The 17,718-nt window shown below is 41.3% G+C and overlaps 1 protein-coding gene across 5 annotated transcripts in view; it reads right to left on the reverse strand.

Moving 5' to 3' along the window:
• Positions 1-17,718, reverse strand: part of E2F3 (E2F transcription factor 3) — a 40,706-nt gene that overhangs the window by 5,572 nt on the left and 17,416 nt on the right. For all 5 annotated transcript variants that reach the window (XM_075083919.1, XM_075083918.1, XM_075083921.1 and 2 more), the window contains exons 2-5: positions 5,170-5,281; positions 2,757-2,976; positions 2,023-2,181; positions 222-336 (exon numbers count right to left, since the gene is read on the reverse strand). In XM_075083919.1, the coding sequence (XP_074940020.1) occupies positions 222-336; positions 2,023-2,181; positions 2,757-2,976; positions 5,170-5,281 (606 nt within the window). The remainder of the gene's footprint in view (positions 1-221; positions 337-2,022; positions 2,182-2,756; positions 2,977-5,169; positions 5,282-17,718) is intronic.

The raw sequence follows: 17,718 nt of genomic DNA on the forward strand, positions 1-17,718 counted from the left end.
AAAGAACAAACGATGATTGCTTTTTTATAAAATTATTTTTAAAGATTCCCCTTCCTCTTTTAAAAAAATACCTCCAAAGTTTTTAAGGCAGGTGAATACAGGACTGTATGCTAATATAATCCAGCCTGAGCATCAGTTACCACAGGAAGACTCGCAACACACTTGCTCCATCTATAGAAAAATGATAGATAACCTGGCAGGAAAAGCCAGGTTCTTCTTACCTCTACTGGGTCAGGCACTTCAAGTCTTGTTTCTGGAGGAGCTTTCACAACTATAACAGTTTGGTCTTTAAGGCCACTAATTTTTCGAATATCTTGATACGTCACATAAGCTAATGTAATCACTGTTAAGGAAATTTTCAGCCCAAATTATAATATATTCAAACCATTAGAAGAGGCAGAATCTTTCATTTATTTTTCCATTTCCTCATGGCTACAGTGCTCTTAGTCCAAAGTTTTCTATTCTCTACACTGGCTGTGATTGCAGTGAAACTGTGTGAGAACTTCCCTTTGGTCTAACATCTCAGGCCACTACTGAGTGACAAAAGGGATTCTCCGTGCCAAGTCCTTCTCTCTCTTCTCCTTTGCATGCATAAAGCTACATAAGCTAAAGCTCAAGAACCCACAATTACTCACAGACTCTGCAAAGGAAAAATTTTTTACGCACTTGCTATGAAAATGCAGAGAACTGGAAATCACAGAAAAAAATGTAAAGGAATTTACAGATCCATGTTATAGCTGTGCATGCAATGTATTTTTGAAGTCACCAATAAAATGATAATTTCAGTTTTAATTTGAGGGTTTTTTTGGTAAACATTTATATATTCATATATTTATATGAAATTGTTTCAAAAACTGCTTAAAGAACCACTTTAAAAAACTTGACAGTGCAGACGCTGCTAATGCTGATCCCTCCTCTCCCATCCTCAAGGGACCCAGCAACCGCAGGGCAGGGTTCTCTACCACAGTAAACAGCCCTAGAAAAATAGAGAATGGTAGTGCTCAGTTTTGTTTTGCTTCAATCTCTTTGTGGGTCAAGGCAGTGGTGACCCTACTCCCTATGCCACTCGGTGGTCTTACTTCCATACACATCTTGAGATGCAAGCACAATCAAAAGACAATATTTACATAGCTCACGTTCTTTTTTACTGACACTCTGGTAGTTATGTCCTATCCTCCAAAACAGAGAATAAGTCCACCTTATTAGATGATCTTTAATAACTCCTGACTACTTAAAGCAATAAAAGTTTTCACATCAGCATTTAATCAAATGCTGTCTTCTATTGCTAATAGGTGGAAAATCTAGTGAAAAATGAGAACTGGTTACTTACAAGGGGTATTAGCAGCCAAAATACCAGAAGTCTTATGAACCTTATGCAGTTGAGCATTGTTATTACATTAAATAATGAAGTTCAAAATAGACATTGTGAGAGCTCATAAAACCTTTATCTATGATATTTCGTTATGGATCCTCTAACCAAGGAATCTAAAAATTGGTTGCAAGTTTCAGATTAAACTGACTCTCAACTTAATTTTCATCTCTGTGTCTGTAATTTATACACACATCAGTTTAATGTAGAAAAAATATTAAGTAATGAGTATGTACACACACACATGCACCTTTGTTACCTTAGCAAAAGACTTTAGCTGCATGCGTTTATGATCTCTGCATCCATAAAAGTGGGCCTGGCTGCTGGCTCAGAAGAGTCAAAAAAGCACAGGGTTCTGGACGTTGCCACTCATTAATCAGCTAAATGCTTGGTTCTACTCTATGCGAACATGGATATTAATGGCCTACTTCATACACCACCTTGTTCTCTTTCTTTTTTTTTTTTGGCATTCCAGAAGCATTACAGGTACAAGTGGCTTAAGTAACATTCGTATAGCACTACATTAAAAGCCATTATGCAACACTTCTGAAAATTTCTGATGCTTCATATCATACTACTTAGAGGAATTCTCCTAGTATTACAGAGCACAGCAAGGAGACTGAACACCTTTGAGGTTTTGAGAAAAAGGATATCTTTGATTCTCCGAGTCCTCTGTTAGCAGCTTGAGGTCCAGGGTACAGCTTTGGATTAGCTCATCCAGTTTCTTCTCTTCCTGAGTCAGTTCGGTCACCTCCTTCGTGAGGCCTTGACGCTGTGCCAGCATGCCACCATCCTCTGACAGACTGCAGCCCCTACGGATACAGAGGAGGAAGGAGCTCCTTCAGCATTTGTAAAACTTGAGCCTGTGCTATAGGAAAGGGAAGAGGCAGGCTTTCACAGTGCAGATCAAGTCCTTAGCTCCTTCTCCCTCAACCTGCCCATAGTGTGTCAACATAAGCTACGCCTTCTAGAAAAAGCATCTTTCTATCATGACAAAACATTTCGTAACTACCACCAAGACAGAAAACGGGAATATTTCTAAGCTCTTTCAGCATCTTGTTTCTAACTCCCTTCTCTAACCACACCCTGAAGAAGACCGAGGAAGGCAGTAGGTAGAGATGTGTACCTAAAAATTTACTCTGCTTGCAAAAGCAAATGACTTAATCCAGTATTCAGACAAAATGCTGGTTTCTAATTTCCCTGACAAATGCTATTTACACACTGAAAACCTGTCTTAATGGAAAAAGAAAGCTTTACCCTGATAGAAGGTGTTTTGGAGGATTGCTTGGAGCAAAGTGTCAGAATAGAAGGCGGGAGAAGAAAAATACTGCTGCTCTGTGACAGTGAAATCAGCCAGCAGGAGTGGAAAAGGATAATGAATACTCACATCCACTGAATGTTGTTTTTGGATTTTTTCTTAATGAGATGGATGCCTTCCAGTACATTGGTGATATCGTAAATCCTCCTTTTTTGCACCTTGAGGACCTCTGCCGCTCTGTTCAAATCTAAGACCCCATCAGGAGATTGGCTCAGCAACTGAATGAACTTCTTTGTGAGAAGGCCAAGTGATGTATCGTATCGAGTCTTTTCTGAAGGAGATTTTGGAGCTTGGAAAGACAAGAGGGAAAAAAAAAAAAGGACCCAGGTAAATCTGTTTTCTCATTCTGGTTCCGAAAGCAGCATCCAGAAATGAAAGGATACATATTACAGATATTTCTTTCATTTTTACTGAAGAAATCTCTCAAACCTCTGCATTAAGACACAACTTACCACTGGGTAATTATTTGTATTTCAAGATGTACTTTTCCAAATGTCACAGGTACATGAGCAAATACATATATTTTTTAAAACGCAAATATTTCCTTTAGTCTGACGGATACATATAGCAATATTCGACTTAGGCTTTCACTATGCAAAATCTTAATAGTATTTTTAGTTTCTATTTATCCTGGCAGCAATACCAAAAATTCCCCTATGGCTCTCCTTCATCAGGCTGATAGCCAGCTTTCATCAGCGTTTGATTTTCCCCTCTTGTAAGGTAAGTGTTTCACATGCAATTAGGCAGGACTTAGGTGTACTTCAGTGGGTGAACACAATGACAGATTCCATCAGCGCCAGAGACCACAGCTTACAGAAAACTCAAGTGAATTAGGAGATTGACGCAAGATATAATTTATAATCATTTCCCCATAACCAAACAATGCTCAAACTGGGCAAGAGTATCCACTTTTAAATTAGAATTCAGCAAACAGCTTGGATCTTACTGGACTACTTGCTGTTTTCATGCACAAGTGTAGCATCTGTACACTTATGAGCTTTTAAGAGTTTAAATACCTAGATAAAAATAATTTCTAATTCTAAATGTTCGAGGCCCTTGTGTCAAGGGAAATGAGCTAGCCATTATTAGAAGTCTGCTGGGCTGGTACATTTGCTTCAGTTATTATGCAGGATGGATCTTAGGCTGACCTGGTGGCCATCTCAATGTTGTCAAGGTTCAGGTCCTACACCTGATCGCAGAAGTCAGTCAAAACTGAAATCCTACCTGAAAGCAAACATTGGAGAAGGTTCCTACCCAATTCCTACCTTAGGTTCCTACCTAACTGAAATCCTACCTGAAAATGAACGGAGAAAATTTAATATCAATTAGGTGACCATGTGAATTTAGAGCAGGGCAGTTTTTGGCTGTTTGTTTTAATCCGGGGTTTGGAAAAGAGTAAGAGGATCAGAGTGAGAAGGGCAAGAGGTTACTTGACCCCTACCTAAAATGGCGTGTACTCCTGGTCATGCAGCAAGGAAGTTCTCTCTAGAGCCTTATCAACCCTGCAGCAGCATCCTATGCTCCGAGTGGTACTGAACTTCTGGGAGAACACACTTCAATTTAAAATGGACTCTATTTAGCTTAATGGAGTTTAGTTTAACTAAAGCAACTGTGGTTGTTTAACTTGTCTGCTATGGAGTTCGTAATTTCGCTTTCCCCGTCTGCCTCAACAGATACAAGACTTAGACTGGTGAGGAGGGACAAGTACCCCTTCACATCTCTTACTCTCCTGTCACTACCCCTGCTGCCCCAGTCATCCTTTTTCCCCATTGCCCTCCCTCTGTAAGCCTAATTCTCCTGCTGAAATCCCCCAAACAAGATGGCAAGGCTACACCCCCAGCTCCTGCTGCAAGAAAACTGTTGCCCAAGGCAATACAGATGTGCAAAAATTAATCCTTGCAGCAACTAAGCAGCAATAACCGAGTCTCATTGCAGGGAGAGAAGGCAGGTCAGAGCCCACAAAAAGCATTTAGCATAGAATGCTGCTGGGACACAGCTACTGCTCTTTGCAAATCCCTGCCTGGGGGAAGAAGCCCTGCCAATCAGCTGCTGTAACTTCAGCAAGGAAGGAGAAGGCTGGCCTGATTAGCCTTGCCTAATAACTGCGTGATTGATCCTGTCACAATACCTTGATTCCTCAGCATCTACCTCTCCTAAGCATCCCCAGCTTCATGTTCTTGGCTGAAGAGGAGGTCCAGGACAGAGAGGCTGCAGGCTGCCCAGCAGGCAGAGGGACAGACCCTGCAGCCAGGAGCCTCTGCAGCCTCCGAGCAGCTCTGCACCAACTGATCAATGCATGCTGTAAACATGTGCTTTGCCTGGCTTTGTGGTCAGTTATGCTGCACACACATCCAGGTGAGAACGGTAATAAACACACTGTGTTACTTTTTAGGTAACACAGCCTGTTGTACTGATTCACTCTGATCTCAAGCTAGTAAAATCATAAGTTCTGTGCCATTAAGCGTGTTACAAGTTCCCTTACTTTTTGGGCTATCCGGACTTCTTGTTGCAGCCCTTCCTTTCCCCTTTGGAGTCTTTAGTCCTTCAGCAAGATACTGGTGTCCACTTTCTCCTAGCTCCAGCCTTCGTTTCGCCTGTCAAAAAAAACAAACCAGCAAATTTTTTTAATTGATGGATGGTTAAGAAGTGTATTTCACTTTATCAGACACAATATTGGGGTTACAGGAAAGGCAGACAGCAGTGAACTTTTCACAGTAAGGTTCTGTATCAGTACAGGTTCATACCCCATGTTCATCAGAAGGAAATCTGAATATTTATGGGAATCCAAAGGTGGACTTAGGTGTTCACTAGGTTGATGTTTTTTGTTTGGAAAATTCAGCAAATATTTTAATCTGAAAAGCTGAGTGACAGTTGTATGACCTGCTTCAGCCTAGACTGAAGCTTTTTAAATAGATACGAAAGATTTCTACCTCCACTTGATTTGAGAACATTTCAGTTAAGAAAACCAAAGACAAATGCTCAAGCACACAGCTATGCACCCACAAATCTACATTTCTTTTGAAAAACTCCTTATATCAATATAAGTTTGCGCATAAGTAGTAGTAGCGCAAGTTACATTTTTCCTTCCTCATTTGAAAGAATTGCTTTGAGAGGACCAGGAACTTCTACTAATATAAGCTTTCCATCAATGACTTATGAGACATGTCAAGAGCAGCATTGGACAACTGTTCTGCTCTGCTTGTCAACAATTTTTGAACTCATTGATAGCACAACCACTACATTTATTTCACATTAACTAGCATGTTTGCATTAAGGGTGCCTACATAAAAGCAAGGTGAAGCAAAAGTAGTATCAGAAAGATGATGCCTGAAAATCAGCAAAATGTTGCATTCAGCTCAAAGGAAAGCTGTGTACATCTCAAATAATAAAAATAACGAATGAAATTTAAACTATGCAGCACACAGACAAACTGCAATGAAAACTACCACCAATATGAATTTTGTTCCTAGACAGAAACACAATCTACTATCTTTGGAAACAATTCTATACCCTGTCATGCTACTCAGGTTACTGAAATTAAATCTGGGGATACTTGTTATCGTAACGATAGAAACCACATTACCTGGGAAGAGACAGAAAAAAAGAAAAAGAAGTTTTATGTCTAATGAAGTTTAGCCAAGTAACTGTTTCCAAAGAATGTTATTTATACGGTTAGGTAGAATGATTCAGAGTATTTTACATGCTTGCTCTTTGGACTTGCCCTAAAGGGTTGGATCATATTGGGCTCCTCAGTGAACCAAGATAAAATAATACATTCTGCTATGGAGTTGTAGACAGATATTTCTGTATTGTGGATTTAGCTCATGTGTTTTACTTTGGGTCTGTGACCAACAGAAGGCTCTAAATAAATTAATTTATATGCACATATGTATGGATAGCTAGCTAACATCTTTGTATTGGACTCCATTTACAAACCCCAAACTTATTAAAAGGCGAGTTAAAGCACATGAAACTCATATACCCCACAGTGTAACAGCATGTGCAGAGCACTCAAGCCACTCTTCTACACATTTTGTGCGAAGGGGCAAGGCACTAATTCATCAGTGAGAGAGCAAGAGTGAACTAGCTGCACCCTTCTAAGCAACGCAGGGACCGGGCTCCCGGCGGCCCATTGGTGGCAGCTTCTAACAGCATGAAACACCTCTGCTCCTCTCTCTGAGACATCAGCTCTGTGATCCAAGGACACAGATTTTAAAAAGGGCAACTGTTAACAAAAGCATGCAGCTAATATGTTTAGCCACTGTAATTGGATTAAATTAAGATTACAGCTATTCTGGAGGGAGAAATACATTTCATACTTTTCTTTAAAGTGTTCTTCCACCCTGAGAACTATAAGAGAAAAGGAAGGGGGGGTGAAAAGGGAACAATTCAGGGCGTGGGAAGACTAGGCCAAAGGGATACAATTAAAGATAAAAAGAGAATCTCAAAACCAGGTGTGAGAAGGAGGGGAAATGCTAAAGGCTTAAAATCCAGAGATTTGCAGCAGCATTCTCCATCAGAAGAGAAACTCTGGTTTGGACTACACATCAAAACTTTTTGTCTCAACTTGCTTGCCAGACACAAACAATGGTATTTTGCCCCTGCTTTTGTGGTTAAACACAACTTTCTCCTGTGAACTTCAAATAATCAGGTTTGGTAGTGAGAGAACATAAACAACATCCTTGGGCTGCATGCAGCAGCCAAAGCCCATCTCTGTGTGTCCGGGATGTTACAAACAACACACTTTTGTCAGTCTCACCAGTGTACCGTACCTACGGGCAGTGCAGGACTATTGACTGGCTTCTGGAAAAATAGCAAACGGCAGAGATAGTGCTGTAAGACAGTTATTTTGTAGGGCATAAAGCATACAGAAAACCTCACAGAGAAATACAGAGCAAAATATTTTAGAAGAGTTTAAAAGAGCTTGGTGAAGTTACCAAGAGACAATTTTAGCAAACCCTAGGGAATGTTTAATTTCTGGCCAGATGTTACACGTCACTCAGCAAGTGCTTTCTTCCCCTTCCTGTTTTACAAGCTTCATAACAAGATGCAGGATTGAAGTGGTATATTGCCTCAATTTCTTCTTCCCTGATTTACAGACCAAAGACCTTCTAGTGTCATCTTCTTTGCCCTAGAGATCCTGGGTGACTCTCAGTTTCTCTCTCTCATCTCCAAAGTTATTCACAGTGCTTTCTGATATCAGACTTCCATTGAGAAACCTCAAGATCTGCATACAGCAATCAGTAACACCTTTAAAAAAAATAAAATCTTTATTTGCTTAACTTATTTCTGCTACAGCACTACATTCATTATTTGCAGTATTTGTACAAGGTTTTGTACAAATTTTGTGTTACCTTTATTTGCTTTGTTTGATCAATCATAGCATACAGAATTCTCTGATACAGTATGTGCAGCCTGCTAAGAAGCAGCAAGCCAAAGAAGACCAGCACAAAGCATCCCAATGATAGGGAAAGGTAGGAAGCATAGGGACTAAGAACTCAGCAATGTGAAACTTGACTTCAATAAATGGACGTCAGATTCCTCCAGGGGGTCATGAAAGGATCATAAAGCACATGGGGCAATGAGACAGGTAAAGCCACAAACTGATACATCCAGCAAGAGACATAGAAGTAACAGGAAAGCATCCTGTTGATCTAAAGCAGACACCTATCTAACCTCTTGGTGGAGACCTGAAATGTTTGGCATCAACTTTTTTACTCCATTTTCTCTTTCAACGCTACAAGCAACTGCTGGTATAGATACAACTATTGATCCACTGTTCAGTGCGGACCACTAAAACCAGGTGGCACCGACTTCTATGTAGTTATGCTTTAGCTTCAATCCCTTTAACAACAATAAAAAAAAACAAAACCAAACAAAAAAAAAACCCAGATAGTGACCACAATTAACATCAGAGTCAAACCCACAAGAATGTCTTAAGAACAATTGTGTCTACAGGAAAATAGTTTAAAATCTACTAGGATAAGCTAAGTATTTTCAAGTAGGCAGGACCTGATGAAATTCACTTTACAACACTAGTCTTAGCGATTAACTTTTATGAAGAGGTCGGAGGCAGGTATGCTTACAGAAGACTAGAAAAACAACAATGAATTTTCATGAACTGCATCTTTTCCATCCCTTTTTCAATCAGGAAATTACAGCCCATCCCTCTTAAAGGGCTGTTTTGACCTCACAGCTGCCTGGGTCTAACAGGTTGCTGCCACCACCTCTTCTCCTGTGTCCTCACTCCATCCCTGAGCTACCCCTGTCCCCCTAGTCCGGGCAGCACCTGAGCAATGGGTCCTCATCAGGAACCCACAGGGAGCTGGCCCAAGGGGTCACAACCAGCAGAAACCTAACCCTCCTCCAACACAGATGTGAGGAGTTTTCTGCCAGGTTAGCCTTTGCCAGGTGACTTGTCTGCACCACAGGCTGCCTGCCAGGAGGAGTGGGACACCCTCCATCCCCCTTGGGCATCAGCTTGGCAATTGAGCGGCTTCGCTTTAGTGTCATGCAGCAATCACCTTCAGTTCTTGGGGAAAGAAACTGGCACCAATTAAAAACGAAAAAAAAAAAAAGTCAGAGTGTTACCTTGCAGGAGCATAACTGATAGCAGAGCGCACAGCGTTACTTAACAGCCAGCATGGGGTTTTGACAAGACAGGAGAGAGGGAAGTGCTGTGGCGGGGGACAGCCAGCATCAGGTTTTGAAGACTGCACTGTGTCAAACCAAAGCCTCAATTTCTGCTAGGCTTATATTTCTATGTTTGAGGGAAAAAGCAGTAAAATGCCCTCTAATTCTTTCCAATGATAAAACCATGGAGCAGAACTTTGCCAAACTATGCACATTTGAAATTTTTCCTGCTAGATGCCTCCCTCAGCTTTATTACTGGATGCAAGACGGTTGCACTGTTTGCAAGAGACAGACCTAAGAAAAGTTACGTTACCTGTGCTACCTTCTGAAAAACCTTTGTCTGAAATATTGCTGCACCCATTATGCTTGAGCAGGTATGAAAATTGGACAGAAGGATGGCCTGAGCCGGACATGTGCCTTTGTATTCCCTCAAAATCCCACATTTAACAACACTTGGAAAAGCACAGCTGGTACGTTTTCAATATAAACATTAACAGCCAAATTCCATTTCAAACTGCAAGCGCCACAGCTCTTGGGCCTGCCCAGGCTACGCACATGCCATCTCCCAGGAGGTCCTGTCCAGGACAGGACATGTCTAAGTCCCCTGCTCCCCTAGCAGGCATTCAGGGTACATTAGAACAGCAGCAATTTGATTTAAATACAAAGGGACAAAAGTTGAACTCTGAATGAGAGTAAAAGTAAACTGGAACAAAGTCTGCTGAGATGGGGACAGAAGATAAAATAACTTATTCCAAAAAAACGGGATGAGGAGTTGGAAAGCAATTCCCATTTAGGGTTGACTGAGCAGGGAAAATAGGAAGAATGGAAATGACCAAGCATAGCAAGGAATAAATTGTGTGTATTAAGTGATAGATGACAGTATGCTAAGCAGCAAGCCAGAGAAATGTGTCTTAGTGCTCAGCTGTGTCTCCATTGGTGTCTCAGAGCAACGACTAAGTTGGGCAAGTTAAGCAAGGGCAGATGACTAAGTTTGGCATATTCTCTAGAAGATATTACAATTGCTAGGGGCAGATAAAATGGCAGGTTTTCTGTCTGTCACCACAATGCTGATATTACTGGGGAGGGGATGCAAGCCTATCCAGAGAGCACAGATAAATTTTGACTGCAGCGAGGAAGCCATAGTACAGACGCTGTAACAATCCCCATGCACTTCCCATAGGCTTTCCTCCATGTTTTCAAAACTAAGCAGTCACTTAAAAATGCAATTTAAAAGCTGAGATTCTGAGGTGAGAACTCTAGAGAACTGTTCTGGAGGTCAGGAGCTGCAGGGAAGAAAGCAAATGCCTTACATGAAAGGGTAAATTAAGCTGGAGCTTGATGAGAGAGGAATACAAGAGAAGCAGCAAAGAAAAAAGACACCTTGGGCTGAACGCACAGAAATATTCATATGCTAGGGAAATTTCTCCACTGAAAGAGGTGATACAGGCTGTGCCTTTTGAATGTGCTCAAATGAACAAACTCTGGTATGTGGAGAGCTCCAAGTGCCTGCCAGAGGGCTGTACCCAGCTGAGGACATGGCAAACACTACAGCTAGCGCCAGGAGAGACCGAAAAATGGGGAGAGGTGCAGACAGGAAAGCAGAGGAGCTCTCAGCAGGGAAGGGGCTGAGCTCTGCAGGTCAAATCACGAGTGAGGAAACACTTGAGGTCAGCAAAAAGATGCAAGAGGACTATCAGAGTTGCTGCCTTCAAACTCCTACTGACAACTCCTCATTTCATTCCTATTTCTGTCCAGCAATGAGGAGATAAATTTGCAGTCCGAACTCCTGGAAGGGAGAGGGAAGAAATATTTACCCCAGTGGCTACACACAGATACCAACAATTTGTACCATACTACCCTTTGTTTTAAGTAGTTAATTCCAACAGTATAAAGCCATGAAAAGGGGGTTTAAGAAAAGAATAAGATAAAGAAATAGCTGGGAATTAAGCTACTCGCATGTCAAAGACAAACTATGTTCTTAAAAGGGAGGTTTCTGAAAGTCCTCTCAACTCTTTCCAAAAATATTGCTTCTCTGTCAAAAGTATGCATTCCCCTACTACCCTACACAGAGGAACAAGACCAGAAATGGTGCTTTAATGAAATCATGACCTCAAAATTAAGTTTTACACATGGCTTATTCATTAGACTGAGGTAAAAGCATATAAAAAGATACACAAAAAAATAGTGCCTTGAAAATTGAATAAATTGTAAAACCAACAAAAGGAAGAACAGGAGTCTGAAATATCACTTCTTATTAGTCAGGATTATTAGTTGAGTGACAAGCAGCTGGTATTTAAAGTAACATTTAAAGAAGCATTTTAAAGGAAATGGAAACGCAGCTTATAGAAATCAGCCTGATTAACATACTCCAACACAAAAGCCCCAAATTTTCTTCTCAGAAAATGGCAACTGTAGTAAAAAGGGGACAAGAAATCCTTTCCACTACACCAATTTGTGTTTTCTAAACTATCAGCTTATTTTTCTGCTTATCAGGTATCGGCTTATTATAGTTTAGACTGAGGAAAATTCTTCTCTAGCTCCTATACTGAAATTATTCATTCAGCTACAGTCAAATTGCTTGTTTTTAGAGTAGATGAATATTAAAAGAAAACACCCTTTGTATGTCTTAATCAAGTTTATCATTCAATAAGACACATCTCACAATTATCAAATTAAACTATGTTCTGATGATCTGCAGCCCCTCCTCATTTAGGCAATTGACCCTGAGAGCTGACGGCTGATAGCGTAGCTGTGGTAAAGTTTCTTTCAAGGCCTAATTAAACCATCTTATTTCCATCAATTTTCCATTTTCACAATTCCCTCAGAAGTATCAGGAGTGTCAAAGAAGCCATGAACTGTAAGTGCTTAAATATCAAACCCTAAGGCTTATACTTAGCTCAAAGAAGTTAAAATGCGGGTGGCCAAGTTTCAGCAGCAGATTCTTTTTTGAAAGTAGGACCCAAGCCAGAGGAACCTAGCGATGGCTTTCCCTTCTCAGGTTAAATACGCAGAAAGAAGTAATGCAAGTGTCATGAGTGCCTCCCAGTCATTACTGCAGAACATCACACAATGCCATTTTTAACACCCACTGAAAGGAATACATTAGCTTTCAGATACGCTCAACAGTTAGTGCGCGGATAGCTTGTTCCCACGTTATCAGTGCTGTGCATCGATACCCTGTGCCTCAGCCATACGTGGCAGTTCACGCTTCTCTCATCTCAGTCCTGTCTGAACAGATGAACATTTTCAACCGCTTTTAAATGAAACACAGTGACCTGAACCAAACCGAGAAAGTCGTGAAACTTAGCAATGAAAATGGTGGTTTCTTCCTAGATCTGCAGCAAGTAATTTTTTCTGAAGGAGGATTACAATCTCAAGGTACTAATTGCCTTTGATTTTCATCCTGATATCTTGTGGAGAGCTGACCTGCCAGACGGTCAGAGCATCTCTGAGTCACCACTGCCAAGGTAACTCAGGCACTGAGGTAAGTGGACAACCCATTTTCTGCTCTTCAGTCTACTTGGAAGCCATGGGATCAGCCTATGCCCTGTCAGGCCTGTGCTCCATATAGTAGCCACGGCTAAAACGTGCAGCTTATGTTCTCCTGCACTGGTGCAGCACCTCATATTTTCTTTGCACTAGAAGGGGAAGGGCATTACAAGAGTTGTGCAAGAAATAAACCAAAGCATAAGCCACATTTCAGGCCTCAAACCAACAGAATTACACCTATGCTGCATAGGAAATGATTCATCTGAGATCTTTCTATTGCAATTTTTTCCACCAAATATGAAACAATTACTTCTTACTGGAAGCAATGGCTTTGCACTGTACTAAGCTTGAAGGCTCCAGTTACCACTTCATGTTGAAATATGGAAAGTTATTTTCAGGAAACTGTACCCAGTTTTCATCTCAACTGCTAAACTGCCCAAGGTGAGGAGCACACACGCCTCCGAGCAGTCCTGAAAATGGCTCCATGTAACAGCTACTGCCTCATCCCAAGGGCTGCTGGAGGCTGAGCTGCACCTGCCTGGTTGAGGTGGAAGCTCTGGAGAAAATAATTCCAGGCAACATACTGACAAAGAGCCAAGACTCACACACAGGACCACAAACAGACCAACCATCGCCTGGGGGAGAATCCTGACTGCAGGCTTTTGGGGTGGCTGGGTGCAGCAAGACAGTTTTCTTCCACGGTGAGCATGGTCAGGGCCACGGGGGCAAGGCTAGCCCTGCCACCAGCAGGCTTTAACACCAGCCTGATCCTACAGACTGATGCCAAAGCCACCAGCCATTCGCCTACCCCTGTTCCCCAAAATACAACTTTAGCAAGGCTGCTGCCTCCAGAGCAAAGCTCGGGGGTTTTCAGTTGCAGTTCACGTCAGTAATATCTCACCACAGACATCCTTTGAAGAAAACAAGACTATCATAAAACAGGCCTGATGCTGAACTTTCAAACCAATAGCAAGAGGGCGGGGGGGGCAGGACATGACGACACACCAGCCGCATAAGAGACTCCTTGGTGTAATTTCTTTGTATTGCATATACATGTAACAATTACACTAACACGGGCCCACTTTTAGCATTACCCATCAAGATCAAAGTAAGCTAAATAAGAAAGTGATAGTTTAAATTCACATGGTGTGTGATAGGGTACTACCTCTTCACGTGGCAGCAGAGCTGCTTGCAATGTTTCAGCCCTTCAGGAGACTTTCAGCCTCTTGACTGGTGAGCCTAAAACTGAACTGGATCAAGGGAAATCAATCTTCCTTACCATTTTAAAGGTTGGTCCCAAAGAAAAACCATCACAAAGCAGTCAGTCTCAAAATATATCCCCTAGAGAATGTTTTGTCTTTTGTACTTAATGACTATTTTTAAAAGTACTTTTTTTAAAAAAAGTCATTAACTTCAAAATAAGATTGTGATTGGATTAGTTCCACTGAGTGGCTTCCACTCTATATGTAGAAATTAGCACAGCTACTTAAAAAAGAAAAACTTTCAAACACTGTCAGTTGTTTGCCAAATTGTCTACTAAACAAATGAGCCCTGGGAGGCAGAGGAAGGACATTAAGGGAGCTGGAGAATAGGGTAGGATGAACTTCCTTGGAGGAAATTCCAGTAAATGCCATGAAGTATCAGATACACAGGTTAAAAACTATAGTAGTATACTGGGCTTATTTATCCATGTAGGAATTGGGAAGAAAGTTACTCCTTACTTACAGAACATGTACATTATAGTCATAAAACTCTCTAGGAAGAGGGCATTAATAGGATTTTATATGTATGAAGTGAAAAGGGAGGAGAAGGAGGAGCACTCACAAAGCCACACCAGCACTATCTCAGGGTAGGTACACTGTAATGATGCAAGATTGGGCTTGCATCACAAAGTTTGCTCACTAAATTGCCAGACTGAGCCACAGCATCTCGAACTTTGTTTTCCTTGGATACAGAGCATATCCAAGAAAGGACGGCATCTGTGGAATTACACCAGTGAAGTTTCTGGAGTGCAAGCCTTCCTGTCTGCACAGGTCCACAGTTTGAGATTTCCCACCTTGGCACCCCAAACCTTCCTGCACTCCACACAAGATACCCATACTGAGTTACACCAGTTGCAGTGCCAAGGGACTGCCTCGCTTTACTTACTGAGTGGTGAATCACCAGGAACCAACTAACTTGTACAGTCTTTCAAAAAATTAATGACAAAGAAGATCCATATGCAAACACTTCCGAAACTATAGCAGAGCTACAAACTAGAAGGCAGTAAGTTTTAAATACTCAGGAGCACATGAATGTCAGTGTTGGGTTTTCATGCCCCCAAAGAAGGAGAATCTTTTCTTGAAAAAAAATCAACGCCAGTCTTGACTCTATTTTTAATTCACTTCCTGAGCTGTGATGGATCTTACATCTAACTACTTGTTCAATTAATGTAATCAGTTATGAGAAATCAGATCTAAAGTAGTAAAACCTTTTATTTTGAAGAACTTCCTGAACTGAGTTCCATGCAGGTATAAAACCATACAGCTGTATTCCCCCAAAGTAATAAATGTGCTTCGAATCCATTTAGGGTGATAAAAATATTATACAGATACCAAAGGACACTGTAAAAGTTTAAAACAAAATAAAACAAAACCAAACCACTTTCAGTAGACAACCAGACCCAGATGCAATGCAATGATTTGCACTTAGAGAGCCAGACAATGAGAAATTGACTGTAATTCAGGTAGTTCTGCAAGGTATGTAAACTGTGGGGGTTTTAGTTTACGTTAAGGAAGTCCCAACAGATTAACACTGAGAAGTTCTATTTACACCTACAAGTAACTATAATGCTGATTTGCATGGAGAGATCGATTAATCATTTGCAAGAAGTTAATTAGGTACAACTTTGAAAATGAAATTACTAGCATCACATTAAAAATTATCCTTAAGTAACCTTGAAGAAGTTAACACAATAAACCTCCTCCACATACCAAACCTCAAAGTAACAAAAATAACAAGTGCCAAAGAAACAGGAAACACAGCTTACATATCCAAAAGCAACTATTCCTAGAAGCAGTCGGAAAGGAGGCTCCAAATCAGCAGAAGTCCCAGAAAGATAAAAGCATGTAAGAAGAGGGAGAGGTAGAGAATCACAGATTGCAACAACCTAGAGACTGCACGTGTGGCTGACAGCCCCCTTCATCCTAGATCAGGAGCTGGTACTGCCGTCAGAAGGTTTCTTCACATACACAGTACATTTCTTTAACTACAAACTGAACTTGATTTTCACCTCGCCCGAGTTGCTCCACTCTAAGGACCCATGATATCCTCCCTCCCCACATCAAGGTAGGCAGCTGTCACACATACTCTTATTTCACCGGTTGGTTTGGCAGTGTACAGCATATGTGGCTGAAACAGCGCAAAGATAGCCAGCTTCTTAATGTTTTAAATTCTGTGCAATGTCACAAAGAACAACTAATCCACCAAGCTTTTGCTGTGATGCACATCCTACGTCAACAGTATTTTATATCACTCCTGAAGACTGCTTCAACCTGCTGCTACTGCAATGCCTAACGCAGCCAGGAGGTCATCAGTGGTCTTTGCCATAAGAGTGGTTGCTGGCTCATGGTTGACTCAGTGTCCACCAGGACCCCAGGGCTTTTTCTGCAGAGCTGCTTTCCAGCAGGTTAGGCCCAGCCTGTCCTGGTGCCTGAAGTTATTCTTCCCTAGGTGCAGGACTTTGCGCTTCCCTTTGCTGAACTTCGTGAGGTTCATGTCAGCCCATTTCTCTGGCCCATCAAGGTCCTTCAGATGGCAGCGCAGCCATCAGCTATATCCACTACCCCTCTCAATTCTGTATCTTGTATACCAGTCAAGTCATCCCCTAATACTAATTTCATAAGCAAAATATTTCTTAAGTTGCACTGCAGGGCATTTCATCAGACCTTGAATAATTTTTGCTACCCTATTTAACAGTCTTCCATTTTCAACATTTTCCCTTTCAAAGCACTAGCACTGAAATGTGTATGTTAAGTACCAGCTGCACCAAAACTGTTCACTGAGGCAAAAGTATCCCCTCTCCTGTCCCTTTTTTTGTACATGTCAGGATGCAAGCCTCAGCGCCACAGCTCCTCAGCATTGCGTTGGAAGCTGGTGCGCAGTTGCTTGTCCGCTACAGACTTCTGAGAAGTGGTGCTTTCCAGGATACAGGCCCTCTTTCATAAGGCATAGCTTGCATTCCCTGTTCTCTGGCATACAGCTTTGCCTTTGGCTGTATTAAAGATGCAGTGTGTTTGAATGTGCCTACAGAGCAAGTTGTGAGAGCTCCATTATCATATACTATTCTGCTAGCAATTACTATCAGTAACAGTTTTTTTGTTTACATCTGGGACAATGATGAAAGCACTCCATAGTATTGGGATTTGTGCAAATACTTTTAGAATCAATCAAAAAGACCATTTTCCTGTCGCTTAGACAATTTTTAACCCAATGTCATACTGATAATTTTTTTTTTTTAATCAAAATGCTTTACAAAATTAAACATGTTTTCTATCAGCCTCATTCACGCATTGGACAGCTACATCTTTGTTATCTTTTGGCTGGTGGGGAAGAAAGGCAGGAAAAAAAGAAGGGTGAAGGTGGGAAGGGCTGCTGTTAGATACGGCTGGTAAACATTTTAGGAAACACCCCACACACTTTTTGCAGCGCTGTGTACAAAAGAATTCCATCCTTATAACTGCACACTAAAATTCTATAGAAAGGATTATTTCAAGGCTGTTGGACATCAAGTTTTAGGGAAGTTTTATGGATGCCAGAATGAGACCAGAAGATAACATTAGCAGAGAGGTGAAAGAGACAACACCTGGGATGAAAGCAGAAACTCAGGTGTCTATTCATGAGCTTTAATTTCTATTCATTACATCCTAAA

Source organism: Phalacrocorax aristotelis, chromosome 2, assembly GCF_949628215.1.
Source record: "Phalacrocorax aristotelis chromosome 2, bGulAri2.1, whole genome shotgun sequence".
In the NCBI taxonomy this organism is placed as follows: Eukaryota; Metazoa; Chordata; class Aves; order Suliformes; family Phalacrocoracidae; genus Phalacrocorax; species Phalacrocorax aristotelis.